This window comes from Rana temporaria, chromosome 1, assembly GCF_905171775.1.
Source record: "Rana temporaria chromosome 1, aRanTem1.1, whole genome shotgun sequence".
Classification (NCBI taxonomy): Eukaryota; Metazoa; Chordata; class Amphibia; order Anura; family Ranidae; genus Rana; species Rana temporaria.
Window position 1 is genome coordinate 255,706,177 of NC_053489.1, and position 27,719 is coordinate 255,733,895.

The 27,719-nt window shown below is 40.6% G+C and overlaps 1 protein-coding gene across 2 annotated transcripts in view; it reads left to right on the forward strand.

Moving 5' to 3' along the window:
- Positions 1–16,823: 16,823 nt before the first annotated feature.
- LOC120941166 (myosin-6) overlaps positions 16,824–27,719 on the forward strand; it is a 39,164-nt gene continuing 28,268 nt past the window's right edge. For both annotated transcript variants that reach the window (XM_040354456.1, XM_040354458.1), the window contains exons 1-5: positions 16,824–16,884; positions 21,137–21,181; positions 26,459–26,667; positions 26,809–26,952; positions 27,092–27,248. In XM_040354456.1, the coding sequence (XP_040210390.1) occupies positions 26,467–26,667; positions 26,809–26,952; positions 27,092–27,248 (502 nt within the window). In that variant the 5' untranslated portion in view covers positions 16,824–16,884; positions 21,137–21,181; positions 26,459–26,466. The remainder of the gene's footprint in view (positions 16,885–21,136; positions 21,182–26,458; positions 26,668–26,808; positions 26,953–27,091; positions 27,249–27,719) is intronic.

A 27,719-nucleotide genomic window follows, 5' to 3' on the forward strand; every position in this document is an offset into this window, starting at 1 on the left:
TACTGGCCGCTTCCTGTATATGGATTCATCGGGTAGTGTGCGGGTATTCCGTCACTTCCTCGATCCCGCAATGTCTCCTGGGAGCTTTTGTCATTGTTCCCAGGAGACATTGTGGAGGTCTGGCGCGAGTTATCGCGGGATTTAGAAAGATTTAGAAAAAAAAAACATGCAGTTTAGTAATTATGTTTATGAGCGTTTCATTTTTATTTTTTTTGGTGGGGGAGTGGATCTTGGGTGGGAGTTCCCACACTTTTTTCCCCAGGACTTGACCCCTGCTCCTAGTATGTATGATGCATGCATAGTCTTAGCCCCCAAGTGCATAACTTTACATTTATCAACATTAAACCTCATCTGCCACATAGTCGCCCAATTAGACAGAGCATTGAGGTCGTCTTGTAAATTGGAGACATCCTGCAAGGACGTTATTCCACTGCATAGCTTGGTGTCATCTGCAAAGACAGAAATTTTACTTTTGATCTCAGATCCAATATAATTTATAAAGATATTAAAAAGTAAGGGTCCCAGCACTGAACCTTGGGGTACACCACAGATAACCTTAGACCATTCAGAGTAAGAATCATTAACCACCACTCTCTGAATTCTGTCTTTCAGACAGTTTTCTATCCATTTACAAACCGATATATCCAATCCTGTAGACCTTACCTTACACATGAGCCGTGTGTGCGGAACTGTATCGAACGCTTTTGCAAAATCCAAGTATATCACGTCCACAGCCACTCCTCTGTCCAAGGTTTTACTTACCTCTTCATGAAAGGAAATCAGATTTGTCTGACAACTTCTGTCTTTCATTTGTCCATGCTGTCTGTTGCTTAAATAGTTTTTTTCCCAGCAAGAACTCATCTATGTGGTCTTTTATTAATCTCTCCAGTATCTTCCCAGCTATAGTTAAACTAACAGGTCTATAGTTACTTGGTAAAGACTTTGATCCCTTTTTAAATATGGGCACCATATTTCATACAATGGCCTTGAAAATGACAGAGCTCAATTATTTTAGGATCTGTGGGTGGATGCCATCAGGCCCAGGTGCTTTATCCACCTTTATTCTGTCTAAATATTTCTGGACCATATCACTTTTGAGCCATTGTGGATTTGGGGCTGTGTCACTCCCACCCCCATTTTGGACATGAGCCCCTCCCCCATGCTCCTTTGTATACACAGAGCTGAAGAAAGGATTTAATACATTTGCCTTCTCTTTGTCCCCAGTCACCCACTCTAGATTATTTTGTAAGGGGCCTACATGCTCAGACTTCACCTTTTTACTATTAATATATTTGAAGAATTTTTTGGGGGTTTGTCCTACTATCTTTTGCAATCTGTCGTTCATTTTGAATTTTTGCATCCATGATTTCCTTTTTACATATCCTGTTATATTCTTTGTAACATTTAAACGACACTAGTGTTCCTTCATTTTTATATTTTTTAAAAGCTCTTTTTTTATAGTTTATAGCTTTTTTAACTTTGGCTGTGAGCCACAAAGGTTTTGTTTTTTTTAGCCTTTTAAACGTATTGCCTTATTGGGAATATACTTTGCAGTGAGTTCACAAACAGTCTTTTTGAGGAATTCCCATTTCTGTTCTGTGCCCATTGATGCCAATATTCTCTCCCAGTCTAAGTCCTGGAGAGCAGCCCTCATCCTTGGAAAATTTGCTCTCTTGAAATGTAGTGTTTTTATCTTTCCTGTATGTATTTCTTGCTTACAGCTAACATAAAATGAAATCATGTTATGGTCACTGCTACCCAGGTGTTCCTTTATCTGAACATTAGTAATACTCTCTGCATGGTTTGAGATTACCAGGTCCAACAGAGCATCATTCCTAGTTGGGGCCTCAATAAGCTGCACCCTAAAATTGTCCTGCAATAGGTTTATACATTTTTGTCCTTTACCTGTCCCAGCAGTGCCATTACTCCAGTCAATTTCTGGGTAGTTAAAATCCCCCATTATTATCACCGTCCCAGCCCTTGCAGCCCTTTCCATCTGTGCAAGGAGCTGAGTCTCCACCTCCTCGTTAACATCGGGTGGTTTATAACAAACTCCAATGATTAATTTTGAACTACGCACATCTGTATGCAGTTCCACCCATAATGCTTCAGCCTCATCACACTCTCCATCAACCAGGTCCTCTTTCACACTCGCTTTAAGATCACTTCTCATATAGAGACAGACCCCACCTAGTCTAAAGCTGGCCATACACCATACATATTTCTTTTGCAATTTTCTTTAGATTTACCTTCAACTATGTAGTACAATGGCCTGCCTGAATGCATACAAATTAAAAGTGTTTAGGTTTGACCTCATATTATATGGTTTTGGTAAATCTTAAGGAAAGTTGTACAAGAAAATTGTATAATGCATGGCCAGCCTTAGTCCGTAGGGTTTAATCACAGGCGTGCGCACAGGGTGTCTGGGCACATCCTAATCACCCATGTGTGGCTCAGATTTCCTCTGTTTAGACCCCTGAATTTTCACCAAAGTCCCCTAACAGAGCTCCTAAAAAAATTGTAAAAAATAAAATTAAAAAAGGAAATTTTTAAAAAAATAATAAAAAAATAAAAACAACCACTTAAAGACCCGCGTATTGTAAATGTACGTCCTCTTTTTAAATATGGATATCTCAGTAACAGCAGCAGCCGCTGCCACAACTGAGGTATCCATATTTTCTGTGGGCGGCCGTGTAAACGATAACGGCGGTCTCCACGGCGGAATTTCCGCGCCCTCCACCGCTTACCGTAGCCGTCGGTAGCGGCGGAGGAGATCAGATGCTGCCGCCTGTAGAGCGAGGACTTGAGTGAGGGCAAGATGGCCCCCACCCGTCCTCATAGCTCTGCTGGGCGGAAGTGACGTCAAAACGTCAGTCCCGCCCAGCCTCTTAAAGAGACAATTTTTTTGTTGTCATTTTTTTAAATGACAAATTTTCCTTTTTTTTTTTTTTTTCTTGCATTTAAGTCTAAATATGAGATCTGAGGTCTTTTTGACCCCAGATCTCATATTTAAGAGGACCTGTCATGCTTTTTTCTATTACAAGGGATGTTTACATTCCTTGTAATAGAAATAAAAGTGATCATTTTTTTTTTTATTTCAGTGTAAAAAATAATAAAATCAATAAAAAATAAATAAGAAAACCCCCAAAAAAATGTTTAAAGCGCCCCGTCCCGACGAGCTCGCGCGCAGAAGCGAACGCATACGCGAGTAGCGCCCGCATATGAAAACGGTGTTCAAATCACACAAGTGAGGTATTGCCACGATCGTTAGAGCGAGAGCAATAATTATAGCCCTAGAGCTACTCTGTAGCTCAAAAAATGCAACCTATAGAATTTTTTAAACGTCGCCTATCGAGATTTTTAAGGGTAAAAGTTTAACGCCATGCCACGAGCGGGCGCAATTTTAAAGCGTGACATGTTGGGTATCATTTTACTCGGCGTAACATTATCTTTCACAATATATAAAAAAATTGGGCCAAATTTATTTTTTCTTATTTTTTAAAGTGAATTTTTTCCAAAAAAAGTGCGCTTGTAAGACCGCTGCGCAAATACGGTGTGACAAAAAGTATTGCGATGACCGCCATTTTATTCTCTAGGGTGTTAGAAGAAAAAAAATATATAATGTTTGGGGGTTTTAAGTAATTTTCTAGCAGAAAAAACTGTTTTAGTCTTGCAAACACCAAATCTGAAAAACACCTAAGGTCTTTAAGTGGATAAAAACTACTGACACCATCCATTTCTCTATTGACACCGATCTCTGCCCTTCTGACACTGTCCACTGCTCTACTGACACCATCAGTATACAGTATATACACATGCACATACAACCATATATGATTGAGCTTTGGGGTGCACACCCTAATGCAATAGGATGTGCACACCTATGGGTTCAATATTGGGTTGGCTCACCCCTTGTAGCTATAACAGCTTCAACTGTTCTGGGGAGGCTGTCCTTTAAGGTTTAGGAGTGTGTCTACGGGAATGTTTGGCCATTCTTCATTTGTGAGGTCAGCCACTGATGTTGGATGAGACGGCCTGACTAGCAGTCTCCACTTTAATTCATCCCAAAGGTGTTCTATCAGGTTGAGGTCAGGACTCTGTGCAGGCCAGTCAAATTCCTCCACCCCTAACTCGCTCACCCATCTCTTTATGGACCTTGCTTTGAGCAATCCAGCCTCTGCCTACTTCTAAAATAACCTTCAAAAATGTTCAATATCTTTTTTTTTATAAATTCTTTATTTCTTTCCAAAAAGTTTCACATTACAGATTATCGCATTTCATATTGTCAATTTATATCAACTATAATCAAGAAGGGAGAGGGCAGACCGAAAGACACTGTTACATTCCCATCTTTCCCTCCTCTCCCTGGTCCTTCCCTGGCTCCGTGTAACTTCTCTTTTCCTCTTTAACTCTCTAACTTTCTTCTCAGTGTTAGCCTTCCCCCTCCCACCTCCTTCCAGCAAAAAAAGAAAATAAATGTTGTCTGTCCACTCTCCCCCCCACCCTCATCCCAGATCCATCCCTCCCCTGTTCCTCCCTATATTTCAAATATGGTGCCCATATCGTCTGGTATCTCTCATCCTGATCTTTCATTGCCATTGTGAGATTCCCCATTTGTTGTATCTCTGCAATTCTAGCGAGCCAATGTGCTCTCGATGGGGGGCTCTTCTTTTTTCCACAGGGCAGGGATACACGCCCTTGCGGCTGTAATAAGATGTCTTAGCAATGAGTTTTTATATTTTTCCACCGACATCTAGTATTAAGATAGCTGCGGGCCTATCCTCTAAAGAGACTCCTGTGTTCGGGCTGAAATCGGACCTGAACCGGTGAACCAGCACGCACCGGACCCCTGCTGTGAGCCGCATGCGGCATCAGTGTGAACCCGGCCTTAGAGTAAATCTCTTTAATTGTCCAAGTGTAGCGTCACAGGGATAAAAATTGAGTGTAAATCTCTTCAATTGAGTTACAGACAACGACATAATCTGCCATAAATGTAAACCTTTCCTTGTGATATTGATCATTAGCAGTGTTAATTTCATTGACTAAAATATTTTCGTTGACTAAATTAATACTATTTTTGTTGACTAAAATATGACTGAAACTAAAACAATTCAGAGGACTAAAATACAACTAAAACTAAAATGGCATTTTAGTCAAGAGACTAAAACTAAATTGAAATTTGACGTCAAGATTAACATAATATATGTATAATATATATATATTTTCTTATATTTTTTTCTTAATATTTAATGTTGGTAATATCTTCAGGAAAATGTGTGCAATTGCATTACAGCCAATAGGATTTACTGTTTTTTGTTTTTTTTATATTTTCAAGTTGAACTTGTAATTTTTGTTTGTTTTTGAAACTTGGTTTTATTTATAAAGACGTTATATATGACAACGGATAAATCTGTGCCTGTAGTGCATGTTTAAACCTTAATACCATAAAAAATAACATGTTATTAGATTTTTTACTAAAGGAGTATATAATGAGTTTGGCAATTCTAAAGAAATGCTTAAATAATGCATTACAATTTAACTACAAGTTCTCATGTCTGCTCCTCCCATGCTGGTCTCCAGGATTTCTCCAGAGCATCTCCCACCCTCTGAAACTCGCTGCCTCAACCTGTCCAGCTATCCCCTACTCTTGCTACCTTCAGGCGATACCTGAAAACTCATCTCTTCAGGGAAGCCTATCACGTCTCTGACTAATCTTTTACCACTTCCATCATCTCATTCTCTACAGTTACAACATTTTGTACCACCTGTCCCACCCTATTAGATTGTAAGCTCTTCTGAGCAGGGCCCTCTTAATCCTCTTGTATTTTATTTTTTTATAATTGTATTGTCTCCCTTTTATATTGTAAAGCGCTACGTAAACTGCTGGCGCTATATAAATCCTGTATAATAATAATAATAATAATAATAATAACTAAACCCATTCGATTTTAGTCGACTTAGGCTGCATTCACACCTGAACGCGGCGTATGTTACCGTGATTTGCCGTGACAAATTGCAGTGTTTTTTCCCACGATTTGCCGCGACAAAACGCGGCGTTTTTTAAACCTAAAATACGCCGGAGGGGTGATCAACATTGTCGGCTATGCCGAATGCCGAAAGCCACCTGAAAAAAAGGTCCGGGACTTATTTTGAGCTTCAGGCGTACGGCGTTTCGGCGTTCGGCGTGGAGATGTGAACCATCTCCATAGCCGACAATGTTAAATCACCCCTCCAGCGTATTGCAGGCTGCAATAGCGTCGCGCTACAGGCGACAATACGCCTAGGTGTGAATGGAGCCTAACATGTACTGGAGATTTTTGTCAACTAAAATACCACTTAAACTAAAACAATTCAGATGACTAAAATATAGCTAAAACTAAAATGGCATTTTAGTCAAAAGACTATATCTTAAAGTACATTGAAGTTTGATGTCAAAATTAACACTGATCATTAGGCGACAGTTTTTCCTGGAGTTAGAATTACATTTAGACTCCAGCTAAGAGAAATAGATGATGTGGCCTACACATCCCCTTTTCCTTTTTAACCATCTGACACAAATAAATTGATCATGCCCAGATTTTAATTTAAAATGTTTGGTTCCAGAATGTTTATTCATGCTGCATCCACTCCCAATCAACAGCCTGATTCAATCATTAGGCAACAGTTTGTTCTGGAGTTAGAATTAAACTTAGACTCCAGCTACGAGAAATAGATGATGTGGTCTACAAATCCCCTTTTCTTTTTTTAACCATCTGACACAAATAAATTGATCATGCACAGATTTTACTTTAAAATGTTTGATCCAGAATGTTTAATAAGGCCTCGTACACACGACCAAGTTTCTCGGCAAAAACCAGCAAGAAACTTGCTGGGATTTTTTTTTGGCCGAGGAAACCGGTCATGTGTACATTTTTCGACGATGAAACTGTTGAGGATCCCGTTGAGCCAAAAAGAGAGCATGTCTTGTTTTTCCTCGACGGGAATGGAGAAACTTGCCTTGTCGAGTTCCTCGACAGCCTAACAAGGAACTCGACGAGGAAAACGATGTGTTTCGCCTGTCGAGTTCCTCGGTCGTGTGTACGAGGCTTCATGCTGCATCCACTCCCAATCAACAGCCTAATTCAATCAGAGAAGCAATGTGTCTGAATGAGCATCCCACAGGCCAAACTGCTAGGTGATCAGTCACTCGCTGTATTCCCTAGACACAGCAGATGACAGATCACTGTAGCAGAACACTGCCGGTACCATCTGTGTGCTGTGACCAATCACAATTAATGGCTTTTATTTATAGCCTATCATTGTGTATTATTGTGTTGATCTATGAGATTAGTCACAGTGATCACATGGAACAGACAGGGGCTAATCACAGTGCATCTGCACCATGTGATAATCCGATCAGACAGATAATTAAACTTTTGCACCACATCTCTAAATTTGATGTATTGAAACTATATTAATAGTGTAGGCATGGGACTTTTGAGGCACAGCATTTTTGATGAAAAATAACATTTATTCAAAATGTAATAAAATTGGACAATATTCAGTCCATATTATAACAGACAACAATAAAATACAATTTTATAAAACCAATCGATAGATATTTGCAGTAATTGCGTATAGTAGTCTTTACAGCTCAATGCGTTTCTCGTACAAGGCCCTCTTCATCAGGAGATATCAATATAGAGTTTCTATAAATGCCATCTAAATAGAATGACAAACTTCTAATAGTTATATCATAATACAATCGAAAATTCATATAACACATTATACAACGGTATTCCCTCAGGGATGGAGATGCAAATGCCGAGATACACACCCACACACATATATTTAGACCACCCACAGGGGCACCCAAAGTTCCCTCTCCTCCTTCCCATCTTCTTCCAGGCTGGGTAGAAACCCGAACAGGGAATGTGAGAGTTATTCCTAAGAATTACAGGCCTACAATATATGCCAAATTTCAATGCAAAACAATGTACCGCTTTTTAGCATAAAAAATCTGACATTATCATACCGCCAGGGAGGTTAAAGAGTAAACCTGTTTTAAAGTGGCAAACAGTTAACCCCTGCCTCATTTCACAATTATAGGTCGAGGACCTTTGCTAGAAAAATATCCCTTCCTCAATGGTGGAGCAAATGTATTTTGACATTGACATGTTTGCAGTAGATTGATAATGCATTAATGTAGTTTTAAAAAAAATCCTCTGTATGGTTACAACTACAAGAAGGACATCGGGTTAATGGGAATGATCATTAAAAAAAGAGTAGCTTGTGTTTGTTCTATGTCAATTCTGGGGTAAATGGAGCAGCAGTATTTACATAGGGAGAACGGCCATCACTGCAGTAACTATGCTCTGGAGAAAATGCCTGCTAAGCAAGTCCCTACCACATACCGATAGTTGACAATGGAATTTCTAGTACAGCAAGCATCTTTTCAGAGCTTAGGTAGAGCCTAATTTATTCTCAAAGTATTATACTCATTAGCTGAAATATTCCACAACATATGAGCTTTTAGCTGTCATATTCCTTTTATCGCTAACAACTATAGACTGGAAGTCGGATCATTAAATCCTCATTGCTGCAGCCATATGTTGTTGGAGAGATTTTCTGCTTGTTATACCATGTTCCTCTGTGGGAGATATAAGATTATTAATTTCCTCTTTCATTTATCTTGAGAAAGGAAATCCACCAGCTTGTTTCTAGAGTGATTAAAGGTGATCCTGACCTTGGAAATATCATCCAAGAAGACCCTAGACTATAAACCCCAGACTTTTTCCTCCAGCACACGCTATTTATCAAATGACCAGGGGATATATACAGTACATTAGAATTTGTACATATTATATATATTTGTTTGATTTTTTAACATAAGTACGTAATGAACAACCCTTTTTTACAATTGCTCTCTATCGTGAGACAAATAAATGTAATTTCTGGTGTTACCTTTGCACTCCATGCCTTCCACCCAGTCGCTGGTAGAATGCTATTATTGCTATTCACAAAAAAAAAGCACATTAAAATGCCATACACACGGGCCGAACATCGACGGCTGGTTCAATAGAAACTGGCCAACATTTGGCGTACAGCAGTTGGTCCGACAAAAGCAAGTCGAGTGTCCGGCTTCTGTCCAAAGGGTCATGACCAAAAAAGGTATGCTAAACGGAAACCCATCAGCTCTCTCAGTCAACGGCAATGAGCCTTTAAAGTAAGATTTACATGGAAGGGCTTTGCACAGCAGAAACAAAACAGAGGCTTTCCCAGCACACTCACCAGCTAGCCTGCAAAAAAACACAAATTACACTGTCTTTGTGACAAAACAAAGGTATTAGTTGCAGAACAATTACAAACATATGTGAAAGCCACATTACTTTGTCAAGGCCCTTTTGTAAAGTGCAGTCCTAAATACTCTTTGAAAGACTTCATTTCTCTTGTTGGTAATCTGCAGATGAATTGAAGAACAGCCACAGAGCAAATATAAATAATAAAGTAAGGCTCCAAAAAGATCCGTCAATGTGAGAAATTTCAGAAGATGTTCATAATAAAATATGTGGCTCCAAAAATGAAGGCCAATGTTAAGCAGCTCATAGATGATGTGATTTTCTATCCATCCACCATGTGTGGAAGGAAAGAAAATCGCTTGATTCCCCCATCAACACAGTGTTGATGGGGGAATGCTTCCCACAGCGCAACTGTATTCTGCGAGCCCCCTGCTTGGCGAGCCTTTCCGGCCGACCTAGTACAATGAATACTGCTAGCGGCTATAGCCTTCGGCAGTAATCGCATGCAGAAAAATCCAACAGGAGAGTTGTACTCAAGTCAATCGATGAACCAGATGTATTTCACCTGGTAAAACCAATCAGGCATTGTCCTATATGGCAGGGTTATAAGGGCACTGACAGTTATTTGCACCAATGGCCCATAATTCATTAAATGTTAGTATCAAGCCTCGTACACACGACCGAGAAACTCGACGGGCGAAACACATCGGTTTGCTCTTCGAGTTCCTTGTGAGGCTGTCGAGGATCTCGGCGAGCCAAATTTCCCCATTCCCGTCGAGGAAAAAGAAGACATGCTCTATTTTTGGCTCGACGAGATCCTCCACAGTTTCCTCGTCGAAAAGTGTACACACGACCGGTTTCCTCAGCAAAAAAAAAAAACAGCAAGTTTCTTTCTGTTTTTTGCCGAGAAATTCGGTCGTGTGTACGAAGCCTTAGCCTTTTCAGTCAGAGAACATAGCTTGGAAATTCGTGGCAAGTATTTACTGGTCTTTTTCTTCCTAGTTATTTATTAGGCTGCCCACGGATCAATATTTGTTCTTAATATTAGTTCCCAGTGTATTGAAAATTAACTCTTTTATTAACCACTTCTGGACCGCCTCCTGCACATATACGTCGGCAGAATTGCACGGCTGGGCACATGTACGTACAGGTACGTCCTGTACTAGTACCCAGCCGTGGGTCACGGGCGCGCGCCCGTAGCGCGCTCCCGCGACCCGGACCCGATCGCCGCTGGAGTGTGGCGATCGGTCCCCGGAGCTGAAGAACGGGGAGAGCCGTATGTAAACAAGGCTTCCCCGTTCTTCACTGTGGCGGCTGCATCGATCGTGTGATCCCTTTTATAGGGAGACACGATCCATGACGTCACACCTACAGCCACACCCCCCCTACAGTTGTAAACACACACTAGGTGAAACGAAACTTCTTCAGCGCCCCCTGTGGTTAACTCCCAAACTGCAACTGTCATTTTCACAATAAACAATGCAATTTAAATGCATTTTTTGCTGTGAAAATTACAATGGTCCCAAAAATGTGTCAAAATTAGTAGTAAAAAAAAAAAAAATTATAAAAATGCAATAAAACTATCCCCTATTTTGTAAACACTATAAATTTTGCGCAAACCAACCGATAAACTCTTATTGCGATTTTTTTTACCAAAAATAGGTAGAAGAATACGTATCGGCCTAAACTGAGGATACATTTTTTTTTTATATATTTTTGGGGGATATTTATTATAGCAAAAATTAAAAAATATTTAATTTTTTTCAAAATTGTTGCTCTATTTTTGTTTATAGCGCAAAAAATAAAAACCGCAGAGGTGATCAAATACCACCAAAAGAAAGCTCTATTTGTGGGGAAAAAAAGGACGCCAATTTTGTTTGGGAGCCACATCGCACAAACGCGCAATTGTCTGTTAAAGCGACGCAGTGCCGAATTGTAAAAACCCCTTGGGTCATTTAGCAGCATATTGGTCCGTTCCTTAAGTGGTTAAAATATAAAGCATGTGGGTGTTACAGTAGCCATGAAGGTTGAAGCACTGGTTACCTGCGCTGCTATGTGAATACCATGTGTTTTGCTTTCTGAAAATCTCTGTCTGTATTGATTGTTCTTTTGAAGAAAAATATTTCCATCAAAGATATATGATGAGATATAGTAGTATGGTATTCAACGTGTGTTTGTTTCCTTGATTTATTTCATAAAGTGACTTTAGGAAAACCCTCCGGACAAACAAGGTAGACTTTCTCTCCAAGTTTCTTTTGTTATGACACAACTGTGTGGTTTACTTGTAGCTTCATAAAATGAAACCTTTGTTTCTCATAAAGTAAAATGCAGATTACTGTACCACTTACGTAGAAAACAATGAGTGCTGTTTAGCTGCAAGGGCACAGACATGTGCAGCTGTCAGAAAACAACACAGTTCATTGTATCCACTTCTTGCACTAAAGTAGATCGAAAGAACACGCCAAGTTCTAGAGCTGTCACCAAGTTTTTAAAGAGTTTTTGAATCTCGGATTACTGTTCGTCAGTCCCGGGCATAAAAAACATTACACAATTATTATGGAATCTAGGATTTCTAAAGGGTAGAAATAATTGTTGTAGTGCAAAAAAATTGGAAATTCTTTAAATGGGAAAAACAAAAAGCATGGAAAGTAAAGCTAACATAAAGTCTGCTTCAGCTCTCGAGGAAGCGCAACAGCACGAAACATGTAAAGCTTGAATAAGCGTGAATAGGCTTTATCAACGCACACCAAACCCGCCTGGACATAGTTGGCCAGAACACTCTAACCTATACAAGATGGTCTACAATAGGGGGTTCACTATTGTGTGATAGTTGATATTAGATGCAAGCTGGATATTGAGTGCAATTTTAGATTGAATTGTGTGTAAAATTATTCTATGATTATTGTAATAACATTTATATTTTTATATAAATAGTGGTGTACTTTGGTGCCTATAAAGTTCATAAGTTTTTTCACATCCACATAGAGATCTATTAGGATGTGGCACTTTGTTACAATCTCTGTATCCACAGTACCACCCTGTGAGAATACAAATCCATAATCAAATCATTCAAATAAAGAGTATAACAATAACCATATTTCTGTTGATTCTATATACTTACTCTATATACTGTAAAAAAAAAAAAAGTAAAACTTAAATTAAGGCCCCTTTTCACATGGGCAGTCTGATCAGGTCAGCCTGTCAGTTTTTCAATGAACAGAAGAAAACAGCTGCACACCAAAGAATTAATCCACCATGTTTAATTCCAAAACATGACAATTTTCAGCCACAAGGACAAGGTTACAGGACCACGGAGGTGACAAGTTTCACACTGAACACAGTGCTTCTTGAAAAAGCACTGTATTCAGTGTGAAACGCGTCATCTCCTGGCGGTCCTGCCATCCGCCTGCTCAGTAGGGATCAGCGGAGCGATCACTGCTGAGCAAGCGCAATCCGCTACACGGAGGTGCCTGTGTGAAAGGTGCCGCAGCCTAACTGTAGTCAATTTGGACACATATCAAGATTTAGATTCTCTTGATCCAGAACCTCAGAGCAGTCCTCTGTCAACCTATGTGCATTTCATATGTTTTCAGTGGGGCAGATTCAGGTACCGCTGTGCACTCCTTACGGAGGCGCAGCGTCCCGTTTTTGCCCTGCGCCCCCGCAAATTATTTGCGCTACGCTTCATTCACGAAGCAGTAGCCACGTAATTTGTGGGCGCTCCTCAAAAATGCCCGGCGTAAGGGCGCGTAATTTAAATGATCCCGTAGGGGGCGTGGATCATTTAAATTAGGCGCGTTCCCGCGCCGAACGTAGTGCACATGCTCCGTCGGGAAACTTTCCCGACGTGCATTGCGGCAAATGACGTCGCAAGGACGTCATTTGCTTCAAAGTGAACGTGAATGGCGTCCAGCGCCATTCACGATTCACTTACGCAAACAACGTAAAATTTAAACTTTGCGTCGCGGGAACGATGGGTATACGTAGCATTGGCTGACCCTGCTATTAGCAGGAGCAGCCTTACGCGAAACCCGACGTACGCAAACGACGTAAACTGCGTATGCAGGGCTCGCGTAGGGTTGTGAATCGGCGTTAGTATGCAATTTGCATACTATACGCTGACCACAACGGGAACGCCCCCTAGCGGCCAACGTAAGAATGCAGCCTACGATATGACTGGCATAAGAGCCTTATGCTAGTCATATCTTAGGCTGGTGTCGGCGTAACGAGGTTCCTGAATCAGGAGCATTCGAAACGCCGGCGCAAGTAAGCAATTGCGCTGTGTAACTATGGTTACGCAGACGCAATTGCTTCTTGAATCTGGGCCAGTGTGTTTCAGATGAGAAGACTGAATTACCATGGGTCCAAGGGGCTACACTTGTATCCAAGAGACTTCTTTCCATTCCCAAGCTGAATCTCATACTGTCTGTATGAAGCTTGGAGGCCTCTGCATAAATGGCTCTTGTTACAGTGACATCACTTCAACATATAAAGATAAGATAAAAAGGGCCATTAAACATTTTGTGTGGATGGTCATAAAGCAGTAATATCATACCCTTTTTACTTCCATTCCTAATTATTTCTTTTTTTCAGTCCTCAAATCATGGCTAAGTCATAGCCATATACCAATGTTACAGTACCATAGTACATTAAACAGTACAGTTAATTAAGCTATCAAGTATTCCAATTTAGATACAGGTATATCGATTTTCTTGTGACCCTAAGACTAAAAAAGTACATTAGGTCCATGCTGGACCACTGTATAATAAATTAATTGATTCTTAATCAACAAGCAATAAACTTTTATAGTGTCTAGGCTGAAGAAAGCTGAAAAATACCTCTGCTCTTCTACCTGATAAGGATATTGTTCCTGAAAAAAAAAAGAGGCATACATTTTCATGGTACATTTGGACTGTGCAATCAAATGGGTGCCTGGGTGTAGCTGTATATAGTGTACCTATGTAGCAAATCATAAATTTTATTTTAAGCCTAGCTGGCATATGTTCATCGACTGGAATGTGCACTTCAGGGGAAAACACATTTCTTGTACCTGTGTATAGTATATGTAGCTCATATGCTTGCATTGAAGAAATGTGGGGACACGTAGTAATGTTGTGAGGATACGATTTGGTTGTCTGCATACAAATGATGTTCTGCTGTACATGCATAAACTGTAGACAATCAGAACCACTGAGTATGCTGAATTAGGCGTCACGCACACGTCCAAAGAGCCATCTTCACCAGCAAAGGATGCACAGGTGTTTTCCAAGCAGTCCCGTTCAGGTAGCCTGTTTAAATTAACGACAAGCGAATGACTGCACAAATCTGGAGATGGCGTTCAGATCCGTGCATCAGTCCCACACAGATGAACAGTTGAGGATGTGCTTAGAGATCCATGCAGCTACCCACACATCATTCATTTGAACAGGCTTCTTGCACACGGCTGCATGGAACACCTGTGCTTCCCATGCAGGTGAAGGCAGCTCTTTGTGCAGGTATACCGAACAGTACACGCATGAGAATGAGGCCATAAACTGATATTAAAGGTTAAAATTTAAAAAACAAACATGTTATACTTACCTTCTCTGTGTAATGGTTTTGCACAAACCAGCCCCAACCCTCCTCTTCTGGGGTCCCCCACCAGCGCTCCTGGCTCCTCGTCCCTCCCTGGCTTGGGGGGGGCACTTGTGCGTGCTTGCTCCCTAGTCCGACCCCCGATCTGTGTGTCCATAAGATCTGTGTGCCCAGCCCCCACTCCCTCCTCACTGATGCTGTCTCTCCCGCTGCTGTCTCTTAGCCAATGAGGAGGCAGAGACCCGGGAGAAGAGCTGGATCGCGAACAGGTTTTGGTATTAGGGCGGGGGGGAGCAGCATACTGGAGGTTTTTACCTTCATGCATAGAATGCCTTTACCTTAAAGTGTATTTTACATTTTTGGATTGAGTGGTATGGAGTTTGAACCCCTGTCAAGTTTGTATTGCTCTCTTCATTTGTCATGGTTATCATTGTCATTAAGACTAAATTAGGAAAATACAAAAATCCTAGTTTTCAAAAAAAAAGAAAGAAAGGATGATTTTACGTCTGCAGGAAAGAAATTTGCACTATCCCCCCATCAACAGAGACAGTGCTGACATTGTCTTCTTTGGGGGGGGGGGGGGGGTAGCAGAGGCAGGCGGAGGAAGGTGCCCCCGCCAGGAGAAGAAAGTGACTAGCGATAATCGCAAGATAATCCATCAGGCTGGTTGTACCCAAGTTGATCGATCGATCAACTTTGTACATTCAGCCTGCCCACTAGTTCCTGCCCACTAGCTCAGCCATCCCGGCCGAGATGGCTGGTCTAATGCCGCATACACCCGATCGGACATTCTGACAACCAAACCGACGGATTGTTCGCTCAAACTTTTCTTGCATACACACGGTCACACAAATGTTGTCAGAAATTGCGAACGTCAAGAACGCAGTCATGTACAACACTACGATGAGCCGAGAAAAATGAAGTTCAATGATTCCGAGCATACGTCAAGTTCCGACAATGCGTAGGATTTTTGTGGGAATTGCATACAGACAATCGGAATTTCCGACAAGAACTTTTGTTGTCGGAAAAATTGAGAACCAGCTCTCAAACATTTGTTGTCGGAAATCCCGACAGCAAATGTCCGATGGAGCCTACACACGGTCAGAATATCCAACCAAAGCTCTCATCGAACATTTGTTGTCGGAAATTCCGACCGTGTGTACAGGGCATTACAGATTATTCCCTCCCTTTGGACATATCTCCTCTCATTTCCTTTTATGTCTAGAGGACAGGAAGTGCAGGAAAATCTCTCCAAAAGGGCACAGAGGGTGAAATAAATCTGACAGATTTACCTATTCCTTACTCCATTTAAAATGTAAAAAGGCTTTGGCTATAGATATGTGTTCATTTATTTCATTGTTCTTTTTTTTCTGCCCAATACATAGAGTGTTGCATAGAACAATAGGATGATCAGTGGCTGAAGTCAGCTGTGTGTTGCAGGAAGGAGTTAATACAGTGAGTATTGTGATCAGCTGCATCTTAAAAATAACTTTCTGAAACAAAAGGTTGTCAAGATGGAATATTGTATTGGAGTGAATTCAGCATGCTGCCTGCAGACAGCTCAAGGCCACCCTGCTCCCTGAAATAGCTCCTCACTCTCACTCTGCCTATTGTCCTAGCCTCCGGAATGCACACAAGTGGATCCTAAATCTAGCTCTTACAGAGGGCAGAAGGGTCAAGGAGTAAAGAGAGGGGGGCGAGGGTGTGAAATTTTAAGTGGTACCAGTCGCTCCATACATGGAAAACATGCTTTTTCTGTGTCACTGTCATCTCAACAAAATCTGCTCTATGTCATGAAAGGGTTGTGTTACACATACGCACAAACTTACGCACACACCCCCACCCAAAATTGCTGAGACAATGACTTGTAGGTGAATGGGACTGGACAATAGATTTGGAAAGGAGGAGGGGGGGTTGCCCACAATAGAATTAGATGACATGTTCCTAATAAGGGAGAGAGTTGGGGATATAAGAGAACAAAAGCGGCACATATTCTATTGTCACCAAGGAAGAGTGAGCAGCCAGGTCTGGGGTAAGTCTATTGCGCATACACATTACAGGTATATGGACATAACAGGTAGCCCATTCAAAAAGCGAGGCAAGTTGGGCAAGTGCGCACCTGCGAAATTATGCTTAGACTTTTTAATTTATATACTTAACTTTTCATACTACACTTCAGTTTATACTTTGACAGCTACAATTGTTTTGCATTACCTGGCAGTGACACAAATGCAGTGTTTTTTCAAGGTAAAGCCCCTGTCCCATGACCATCTTCCATTCTATGTCATCAGAAACAGATCCCCCGCTGAGTCAGATCAGCACAGGGCCAATGTCATTTTTGTCACTTTTGTGTTTTTCTTGATTTTCCCTACATCTTGTGATGGAAGAAAATTGACCCATGCAATCAGAATACGTTATTAATCCCAAAGGGAAATTTTAACAATCTCTATAGGGTGGATGTGTGCCTGTTCCAATCAGTGTTAATCTGATCCATCCCATTCGGATGTTTTTGTGGACCTAAATTTACTTAGATGTGGACAGATGGCAATAAAAGGACATCTGTTTACATCTCCCCATCCATAGAAATACAGTGAGGTTGATTTACAAAAACTGCAGTGTAAAATCTGGTGCAAGCTCTGTATGGAAACCAATCAGCTTTCATTTTTTTTTTTTTTTTTTACAAAGCTTAATTGAACAAGCTGAAGTTAGGAACTGATTGGCTACCATGCACAGCTGCACCAGATTTTGCATTCTCCACATTTAGTAAACCAAACCCATTGTGTTCTGTCTAGTTCTGTACAAAATACTCACTGAACGAGAACGAGAGCCCCAAACACCAAAAATATATCATTCAAATAACACGAGCAGGAAATTAAAGTCAGAGAGATCTTCTACAGCTATTATCACAGGATAATAATGACACACACTTCTTGGTGCCAAATAACTGCAGTGCTTTCAGTCTCAAGTTATATCCCTGTTACATGGCATAGCTAAAAATAACTGCATCTCCCTATAATCATAATGCAGTCTACCAGATGTTCTAATTAGACACAGAAAACCATGCAGTTCATCGGCAGTCGTAGGCATACAGTTTGATTACCTGAGCAATGTACCTGTGCTGCCTTAGGCCCCATACACACGACCGAGTTTCTCTGCAGAATTCAGCCAGAAACTCGATCGGAGCTGAATTCTGCCGAGAAACCCGGCCGTGTGTACACTTTCAAATATAGAACATGTTCTCTATTTCCTCGTTGTTCAATGAGGAAAGTTGGCTCGCCGAGATCCTCGGCGGCTTCACACAGAACTCGACGAGCAAAACGATGAGTTTTGCCCGTCGAGTTCCTCGGACGTGTGTACGGGGCCTGATAGACACACATAACCAAATAGCCTGCCTCTGGTTGATTAAAACAAATTACATTTAAGCCCTGTACACACGATCGAATATTTGATGGAATCTAATCCGATGGATTTTTTCATTGGATATCCAATGAAGCTGACTTTCATCAGTCTTGCCTACACACCATCGGTCGAAAATCCGACCGTGTCCAAACGCGGTGACGTAAAACACTACGACGTGCTGAGAAAGTTCAATGCTTCCGAGCATGTGTCGACTTGATTCTGAGCATGCGTGGATTTTTGACCAATGGTCTTCCACAAAGACGATCGTTTTTTTCTATCGTTTTTTTATCCATAGGAACATTTTAAAACATGTTCTATTTCTTTTCACCAAAAACAAACCGATGGGGCCCACACACGATCGGTTTGTCCGATGAAACCGGTCCATCGGTCTGTTTTCATCAGACAAACCGATCGTGTGTACATGGCTTTACTCATACACAAACTTAATTTCCATTCCTTCTAATGCCGCGTACACACCATCACTTTATGTGATGAAAAAAAATGAAGTTTTTAAAAACGTCAATTTAAATGACCGTGTGTGGGGGAAAATTTTGGTTTATGTCTTGTGAAAAACGACAAAAAAAATTGAAGCATGCTTCAATTTTTTGTGTCGTTTTTCAAAACGTCATTTTTTGTTTCACAAAAAATCACTGTGTGTAGCAAAAAACGACGTTTAAAACAACGTTTTTAAACCCGCGCATGCCCAGAAGCTAGTTATGAAGCGAGCTTCAATGGAAAAGAGTGGTGAACGTAACCTCGCTTTGCTAGAGCATTGTGAAAAAGCGATGGTGTGCAGGCAACGTCGTTTTTGAAAATTGAAGTTTCAAAAACGTTGTTTTTTACTTCACAAAAAAATTCGTTTTTTTTCATCACATAAAGTGATGGTGTGTACGCGGCATAAGACTTTGTCATTGCTTACAAAATGTTTTTATAATATATTATACTGTTAATCATAGTAAAAAAAGTAAGAAAATACTTAAAGTACTAATTAGTACTTATTGAAGTCCTAATGCATAAAGCATTTTAGAAACATATAGACCATAAAAACTGTAAAGCTGGCTATACAGTTCGATTTTCGTATCACTGTACAATCTTCTCTAGCGTTACCAAAGTTATGATATATGAGGGCCAACTGAACAATCCATAAATTTTGTAGTAATTCAGAAAGGCCCTAGCGCTACATAGTCAATGGTAGATCTAAAGAAGATTGTATAATCAGATTTTATGTTGAATGGTCAACTCAAATCATACATTTTAAGAGACCTGTTTGATGCAAACGTTCGCACTATCCTTCCGTTAGCTAATCTTCTTAAAGCACAATTTGCATAGTGTATTTTATGTTATTATTCATTAGGCTACATGTGGGTATATTAAATACAGCAGAACAGTTCCCTATAGAACTACTCAGCAAGGGTCGCAGGTAACACAAGGTGGGACCCCATAGGATGGTCCCCTGGAAGTGAGGGACCCATCCTCACAGACCTAAAGGAACTGACCCCACTGTAATATGGGGACCCCTAGCTTCCAATAGATGGTTTGTGTTGGGAACTTCACACTTGCTGCAAGCAACCGTTCCTATCTTGCTCCTATTCTCTTCTGTTGTTCTGTAACTTTGAATGCAGGCCGTGTTGGCCGATGACAAGTTTGTTATTGAATGTTATACTATTTATGTAAAATTTTATAAAAATATTGAAAGTAAATACAGAAGAACAGTGTAATTAAATTAAAGATTTACTAGTGTAGTTATACTACCCCAATATTTGCAATTATGGCAATATGTAAACCAACTATACCTCATTTTCCTGTACCATGTGGCATTTTAATAATAGGATCAAATTCTCAATGTAGTTGCCCCTAGACATGTTTTGGTTAATTCATATTAATTATTTTGGTTATAAAGGTTCTCTTCTTCTATGTGCTTAATGCAGCTCTGATTATCTGTCCTTGTTATGTATATTTTTAGCGCATATCCTTTTTTGCATACATATCCTATAGCTTGCCTTTGTCTGGTGCATTGTCAACGTGTGTGCCTCTTGAGATGTAACATGCACCCTCATATTACTGTGCTGGCTTTTATTTTTAAATATTGCCAACTGAAGTACATTGTGCTATAGAACAAAATCTTTTTTTGTTTTTCTGTAGCATAGGTTTATGAGAATATTAGAGCACCTGTAATTATGTTATCACTGTAGCAATACACTGGAAAGTCTTTATAGTTAACCTTTAGAAGTTGTATAGATAAATATCACATATAACATTTTAATTCATCGCCATTAGTGGTATGTCTATATTGACATATAGGGAAAAAGAGACATTCTTCATAAAAATAGTTTGTAACTTTAATGTGCTAAGATGTACAATTGCTAGTTCCTTGCCCTCTCTAAAGTGTATATCACTAGGGCTTCCATTTTATCCTTATACAATAGTAATACTGTATTTAATAGCTTATTTTGTTCATAGCTACACATTTCAAAGTAATTCAAATACATAATCTGTGTTGATGTAGGAAGCATTTACTATGGGGTGTTAAAATAACCTGAGTGCTTGAATAAATTTGATTATACATTTCTGTGGTCCGAACATAGTTTGATATGATAACAGTGAGATGTCCTGTCTATGCCACTATGTTTCAAGTCATCTCCAACACCTCAATTATCTGTATTGCGGTTTCTTCATATCATCCCTGTTCTATAAATAATGCTATGCCCTTATTCTGTATCTGAATCCTTTTATCATTTGGCTCCTCTTCCTATCTCATGTTCTTCTAAAGTGTTAGCTATTATTCCCAAGATTGCCTCTGCAGTAGATACTTCCAGGAACATCCTAAGTACTTGTCATATGCCTTCCCTTGCCAAAGTTTAATTGTGCTTTTTCTTTTTGCCCAGAACGAGTCCTCCCTTTGCTTCTTGTGTTGAGCAATTGAGAACAAGGTAAGAAAAACTGTTTCTAAATTGTACTCATGCAATGACAACATTTATTCCCAATAGCATCCCGAACATAAATGTGAAGATCTTTATGATTAAAGTGACACTAAACTCTAGTATAAGAAAACACAATAAAGTATGTAATTTAAGTACCTTCTACTGCGTCCAGCCTCCTCCAAATCTCCAAATTCCTTCTTCTTTTTTGCTGCTATGATCCAACTACCTATTAAAGAGTGGCTACCTTCGTTCTCCATTGTCCAACTGTATGTCTCACCATCTCTTTCTCACGCTTGAGATAAATTATGGGCTATGGAATATGGGAATTGTTGTGTGCATAGAGCACATGATCACAACTAAAGTGCATTGCTCTTTCCAAATTAACAGAACTGAGGCGAGGTAAAGGGGAGGATCGGGACCTCTTGCAGGATGTTACAAGAGGCAGAAAAATACACTAAGATTTTTTTAATGAAAAATAGAGCCATTAAGTAGTGGATGTGTATGAATTATTTTCGAAGAATAAGCATATTGTTTAGTGTCACAACAGACAACACAGCTGGATACATTTTCAAACACTAGTTAGACTAATTACAGAACACAGTAATATCATACCACTGTAGACTTGGTCAGTAAAGCTGGATACACACTACCATTTTTTTTTTCATGCAACCCCACAGGTTGCACAAAAATAACTGACAGCTCTGGTCAGGAGCCTCTGTACTAACCATGCAAGGTTAGTCCAGCGATTTACCCACTGCTGAGCTACTTTGTTATGACAGGTGGACCCCCCCGCTAGAACACTCCGATCTGTGCTCTCTGCCATTGGCTGAGAGCACTGATCGGGAGTCATTCGGCTGCTGGTTTTCCAGCATGCACGTTCGAATGGCCAGCCTCTGTCGGACAGACCAACATACACACAGGCAAAATGTTGACCGGTATTTTTTGTACCAGCAAATGTCTCCCGACATTCTGCCCGTGTGTACAGGGCTTTAGTATCACAATAAATTTGAATGCATGATGAACATACAGAAAGCATTAATTGGTCTAATTAGCCCATGATAAGACAGATACTAAGAAACACATGAAAGCTGAAATTTAGTTATATTACTTATCTGAACCTGTGTCCTATACCCAAAACATACTCAGACATATCTACAGAGGGAATAGTGGTTTTTGTGTGATCGGGTCAATGGTACCAAGGTGCCCAAGCATAAATGCAGCTTTTATTAATTTTAATTTACAAGTCTATTAGAAAAACGTAACATTAATAAGTCACCGGGACCAGATGGCTTGCACCCGAGGGTCCTTAGGGAACTCAGTCAAGTAATTGCCAGACCATTGTTCCTAAGTTTTACTGACAGTTTACTGACTGGAATGGTACCAGCTAATTGGAGAAAAGCCAATGTAGTACCAATATTTTAAAAAGTGCCAAAATACATCCCTGGGATTTACAGACCAGTTAGCCTAACATCAATAGTATGCAAGCTCTTGGAGGGGATGATAATGAACTATATACAAGATTTTAGCAATGAAATTGTATCATTAGCAGGTATCAGCATGTATTCATTAAGAATCGTTCTTGCCGAACAAATCTATTAACCTTCTATGAGGAGGTGAGCTGCCATCTACATAAAGGGAGGCCCGTAGATGTGGTGTATCTGGATTTTGCAAAAGCATTTGATACAGTTACCCATAAATGTTTACTGTACAAAGTAAGGTTCGTTGGCATGGACCATAGGGTGAGTACATGGATTGAAAACTGGCTACAAGGGCGAGTAAATAAAAATAATAAATGGGGAGTACTCGGAATGGTCAGGGGTGGGTAGTGGGGTTCCCCAGGGTTCTGTCCTGCCACCAACTTGTTCATAATTGACCTGGAGGATGGAGTACACAGTTCAATCTCTGTATTTGCAGACGGTACTAAGCTAGGCAGGGTAATAACTTCTCCGCAGGATTTGGAAACCTTGCAAGTAGATCTGAACAAATTAATGGGGGTGGGCAAATGAGGTTTATTGTGGAAAATTTGCATTTATGCATTTGGGTGGCAAAAATATGAATGCAATCTACTCACTGGGGGGAGAACCTCTGGGGGAATCAAGGATGGAAAAGGACCTGTGGGTCCTAGAAGATAATGGGCTCAGCAAAGGCATGCTATGCCAAGCTGCTGCAAACAAAGCAAACAGCTTTTTGGCATGCATTAAAAAGGGGATTAACTCAAGAGATAAAGCAATAATTCTCCCTCTCTACAAGACTCTGGTCTGGCCGCACCTGTTCAGTTCTGGGCACCAGTCCTCAGGAAGGATGTGCTGGAAATGGAGCAAGTACAGAAAAGGGCAACAAAACTAATAAAGGCACTGGAGGACATTAGTTATGAAGAAAGGTTACGAGCACTGAACTTATTCTTCCTAAAGAAGAGACGCTTGAGAGGGGATATGATTTCAATTTACAAATACCATACTGGTGACCCCACAATAGGGGGAAAAAAATTCCACGAAATGGAGTTTAATAAGACACGTGGCCACTCTTCCAAAATAGAAGAAAAGAGGTCTAACCTTAAACTGCGTAGAGGGTTCTTTACTTCCACAGGCAGTGGTTTCAGTGGGGAGCATCGATAGTTTAAAAAAACTATTAGATAGAGAGAGACTTGTAAAGCGCAACACATGCGAACTGAATCGCCTCTGGGCGCTGTATCCATTTCATGGGTAAGGAACCCCTTGACCTCAGAAGAGATGGGTTTTAATCTTTCTCCTGAAGGCCAAGTGGTCCGACTCCAGTCGGATGGTGGTTGGTAGTGCATTCCACAAGCGAGGTCCCTGGACTGCAAATCTTCGATCTCCTTTGGACTTGTATCTGGCCTTGGGTATCTGGAGGAGGTTTTGATTGGTGGATCGCAGAATGCGATTGGGGTTATGGGCTTTTATTTTTTCGCATAGATATTGGGGGGCTTTGCCTTGAATTCACTTATGTATTAGACAGAGTGCCTTGAAAGTGATTCTGTCTTTTACTGGCAACCAATGAAGGGATCTCAGTGAAGGTGAGATTGATTCCCATGGTTTTTTCCCAGTCACTAGTCGAGCGGCCGTATTTTGAACGACTTGCAGACGAGTGATTTGGTATTTGGGGAGTCCTAGATAGAGGGCATTTGCGTAGTCGAGTCTGGAATTGATGATTGTTCCCACCACAACTGCAATGTCCTCTTTCGGCATAAAGGGAGTGAGTCTGCGTAGTAGGCGCAGTAGATGGTGGGATCCGCTGACTACTGACCCTATTTGTGCATCCATTGTCATGTAGGTATCGAAAATGACTCCGAGACTTTTGACTTTGGTGCTAGGGGTGATAGTTTTACCCAGAATGGGTGGGGGAGTCCATGTTGACGCGGAGTGATTTTTCCGTTTAGTGTGAAACAGGAGAAGTTCTGTTTTCGAACCATTGAGTTTAAGATAACTGTTTGTCATCCAGTTATCTATTAGAGTGAGGCATTTCTCTAGTCCAAGAGAATGATCCTTTTTGTTGCAGATGCGGAAATACAGTTGTGTGTCGTCTGCATAGGAGTGGTAAAGTAACTTCTGGTTACTGATGATTTCAAAGAGAGGGAGCAGATAGATATTAAACAATACGGGCGATAAGGGAGATCCCTGAGGGACTCCGCATGACACTGTACGTTTTTCAGAAGTGAAAGACCCCAGTTTCACTATTTGTGATCGGTTTTCCAAGAAGGAGGAGAACCAGGGTAAAACACATTCAGCGACTCCAGCTACTTCAGCTAGCCTAGCCAGTAGTAGTCCGTGGTCTACAGTGTCAAAAGCCGCGCTTAGGTCCAGCAGTATCAGGAGACAAGATTCTCCTTCGTCTGCAGCCTCTAGAGCGTCATCCCATATTTTAAGCAGTGCCGTTTCTATTCCGTGACCCGGACGGAAGTCTGATTGAAACGGATCGAGTAATTTATGGGTGTCTAAATGCAGTTGCAGCTGTTGTACAACTACTTTCTCCATTACCTTGGAGAAGACATTTAGAGCTGTTATGGGCCTCCGGTTGTTTGGGTCTTTGGGGTCAAGGGTAGTTTTTTTTAGAATTGGTTTTATTGTACCTTGTTTTAGCAAGGTGGGCACCATGCCCTCCTTGAATGATTGGTTAATGAGCTGCGTGATAGCTGGTGCCAGTATATCGGCACTATCTTTCAGCAGTTTAGTGGGGATGATATCATTGGGTGCTGTTCTATTACGCAGAGTCCCGATGATGTTTTTGTGGCATCGATGGAAATGGGTTTTAGAGTGAACTTTGGTGGTTGCGACGGATTTATGTGGGTATTAGGTTTGTGATTTGGGGGGGAGTTGGTGACGGTTCCATTTTGCTGAATACTTTCACGGATTTTTTCAATTTTATTAATGAAATAATCCGATAACTCGTTGCAAAATTCTTGTGAATCAGAATTGGGGGCCTCTAAACAAGCTGGATTCATAGTCTGAGTGACCAGCTTGAAGAGTTCTCGGGGGCGGTTAAGGGCATTTGCGATGATGTTGGAGAAATGATTTTTTTTGGCCGTGAAGATTTCTTTGTGATATTTCTTTGTTATTGTCTTGTAAATGGTGTGATTTTTATCTGAAGAGCACCTTTTCCACGCAGCTTCTGCTCTTCTATAACTCTATAACTCTTCTATAACTTCTATGCTCAGATAACCACCTGAAAGACCACAGCATACAGGGATATACAATGTAATACTGACATATAATCACACACATAGGTTGGACTTGTGTCTTTTTTCAACCTCAACTAGAACAACAGTTTCCTTTTTATCCATGTATCTATAGATCAAGACCATTTACCTATCTATCTATAGATTTATTTATTTATTTTAGGTACTTATATAGCCCCATCAATGTACGCAATGCTTTAAATATACATTGTACATTCACATCAGTCCCTACCCTCAAGGAGCTTACAACCTAAGGTCCCTAACACACATTCATACTAGGGCCAATTTAGACAGGATCCGATTAACCTACCAGCATGTCTTTAGAGTATGGGAGGAAACCGGAGTATCCAGAGGAAACCCACGCAGGTACAGGGAAAACTTGCACACTCCAGGCAGATGGTGTCATGGATGGTATTTGAACCAGCAACCCTTCTTGATGCTAGGTGAAAGTGCTATCCACTACACCACTGCCCTAGATCAATAAACACTTGATTTAAAAGGGAGTGCTGTTGCAATTTTGCACATGTGCCCATGTAATATGTAAAAGCCTAACATTATATATGAGGTACTCTAATTTCTGCCTTTCTTTGTAGACTTCAAAATGTCTGAAGGAGAATTGTCTGACTTTGGGGCAGCTGCTCCGTTCCTCCGAAAGTCTGGCAAGGAGCGACTAGAGGCTCAGACTCGTCTATTTGACATCAAGACTGAGTGTTTTGTGCCAGATACCGTCGAGGAGTTTGTAAAAGCTAAGATCATAAGTCGTGATGGTGGCAAAGTGACTGTTGAAACTGCAGGTGGCAAGGTGTGTGAAATAAAGTCTTATACAGGGTTCTTTTATCGGTCTTTGTATTTCTTTCTTTATTATTTCTATGAATAAATTAATTATTTCTCTGTATCTGACATGCTGGAATAGTAATTTTATACATTTTATGGTTCTATCTAGACTGTCACTGTGAAGGAAAATGACATCCACCAGCAAAATCCACCAAAGTTCGATAAAATTGAAGACATGGCCATGCTCACCTTCCTGCATGAACCAGCTGTGTTGTACAACCTCAAAGAGCGTTATGCAGCCTGGATGATCTATGTAAGAGATTTGAATATTATTGATATTACATCCCATATGTATTCAGAATACTAATACATGTCTTTTGAGTGTCCCAGTATATTATCTGTCTCTTTTACATGCAGCTGTACATAATTCGTATCATTCTTTGTTCTACTAGACATACTCAGGACTCTTTTGTGTGACGGTGAACCCTTACAAGTGGCTCCCTGTGTACAACGCAGAGGTTGTGAATGCTTACCGTGGGAAGAAGAGGACTGAAGCTCCACCTCATATCTTCTCCATCTCTGACAACGCCTATCAATACATGCTGACAGGTCAGCTGCCTTGGTCAATGCCCAACATTTTTAATATTATAATAAGTATGGGATATTAGACTACTGTCAATACCAGTGGTGATCATCTTTCTAGATATTGGGGGGCCTCAAGTGCAGCCCCTGACATCGTCAAAGGGCCACACAAAAAAAGTCTGTTATTTTTCATTATCAGAGACAGCAGACACACAACAGGTTATAGTCAAAGACTATGGTCATTATACAAGAAATAGTCAGAGACTGTGGGCGTAATAAAAGAGATGGTAAGAGACTGTGAATATAATGCAAGAGAAGATCACAGACTGCAGACATGCCTTAGGAGACTGTCAGAGACTGTGAACATGCTATTGCAGTTGTTAGAGGCTGAGGACATGCTTCAGGACACAGTCATAGAGTAGAGACATATTACATGAGGCTGCAAGAAATCACTACTATAAGAGGCAATAGAACCGAGGGCCACACAACAAAAGTGCC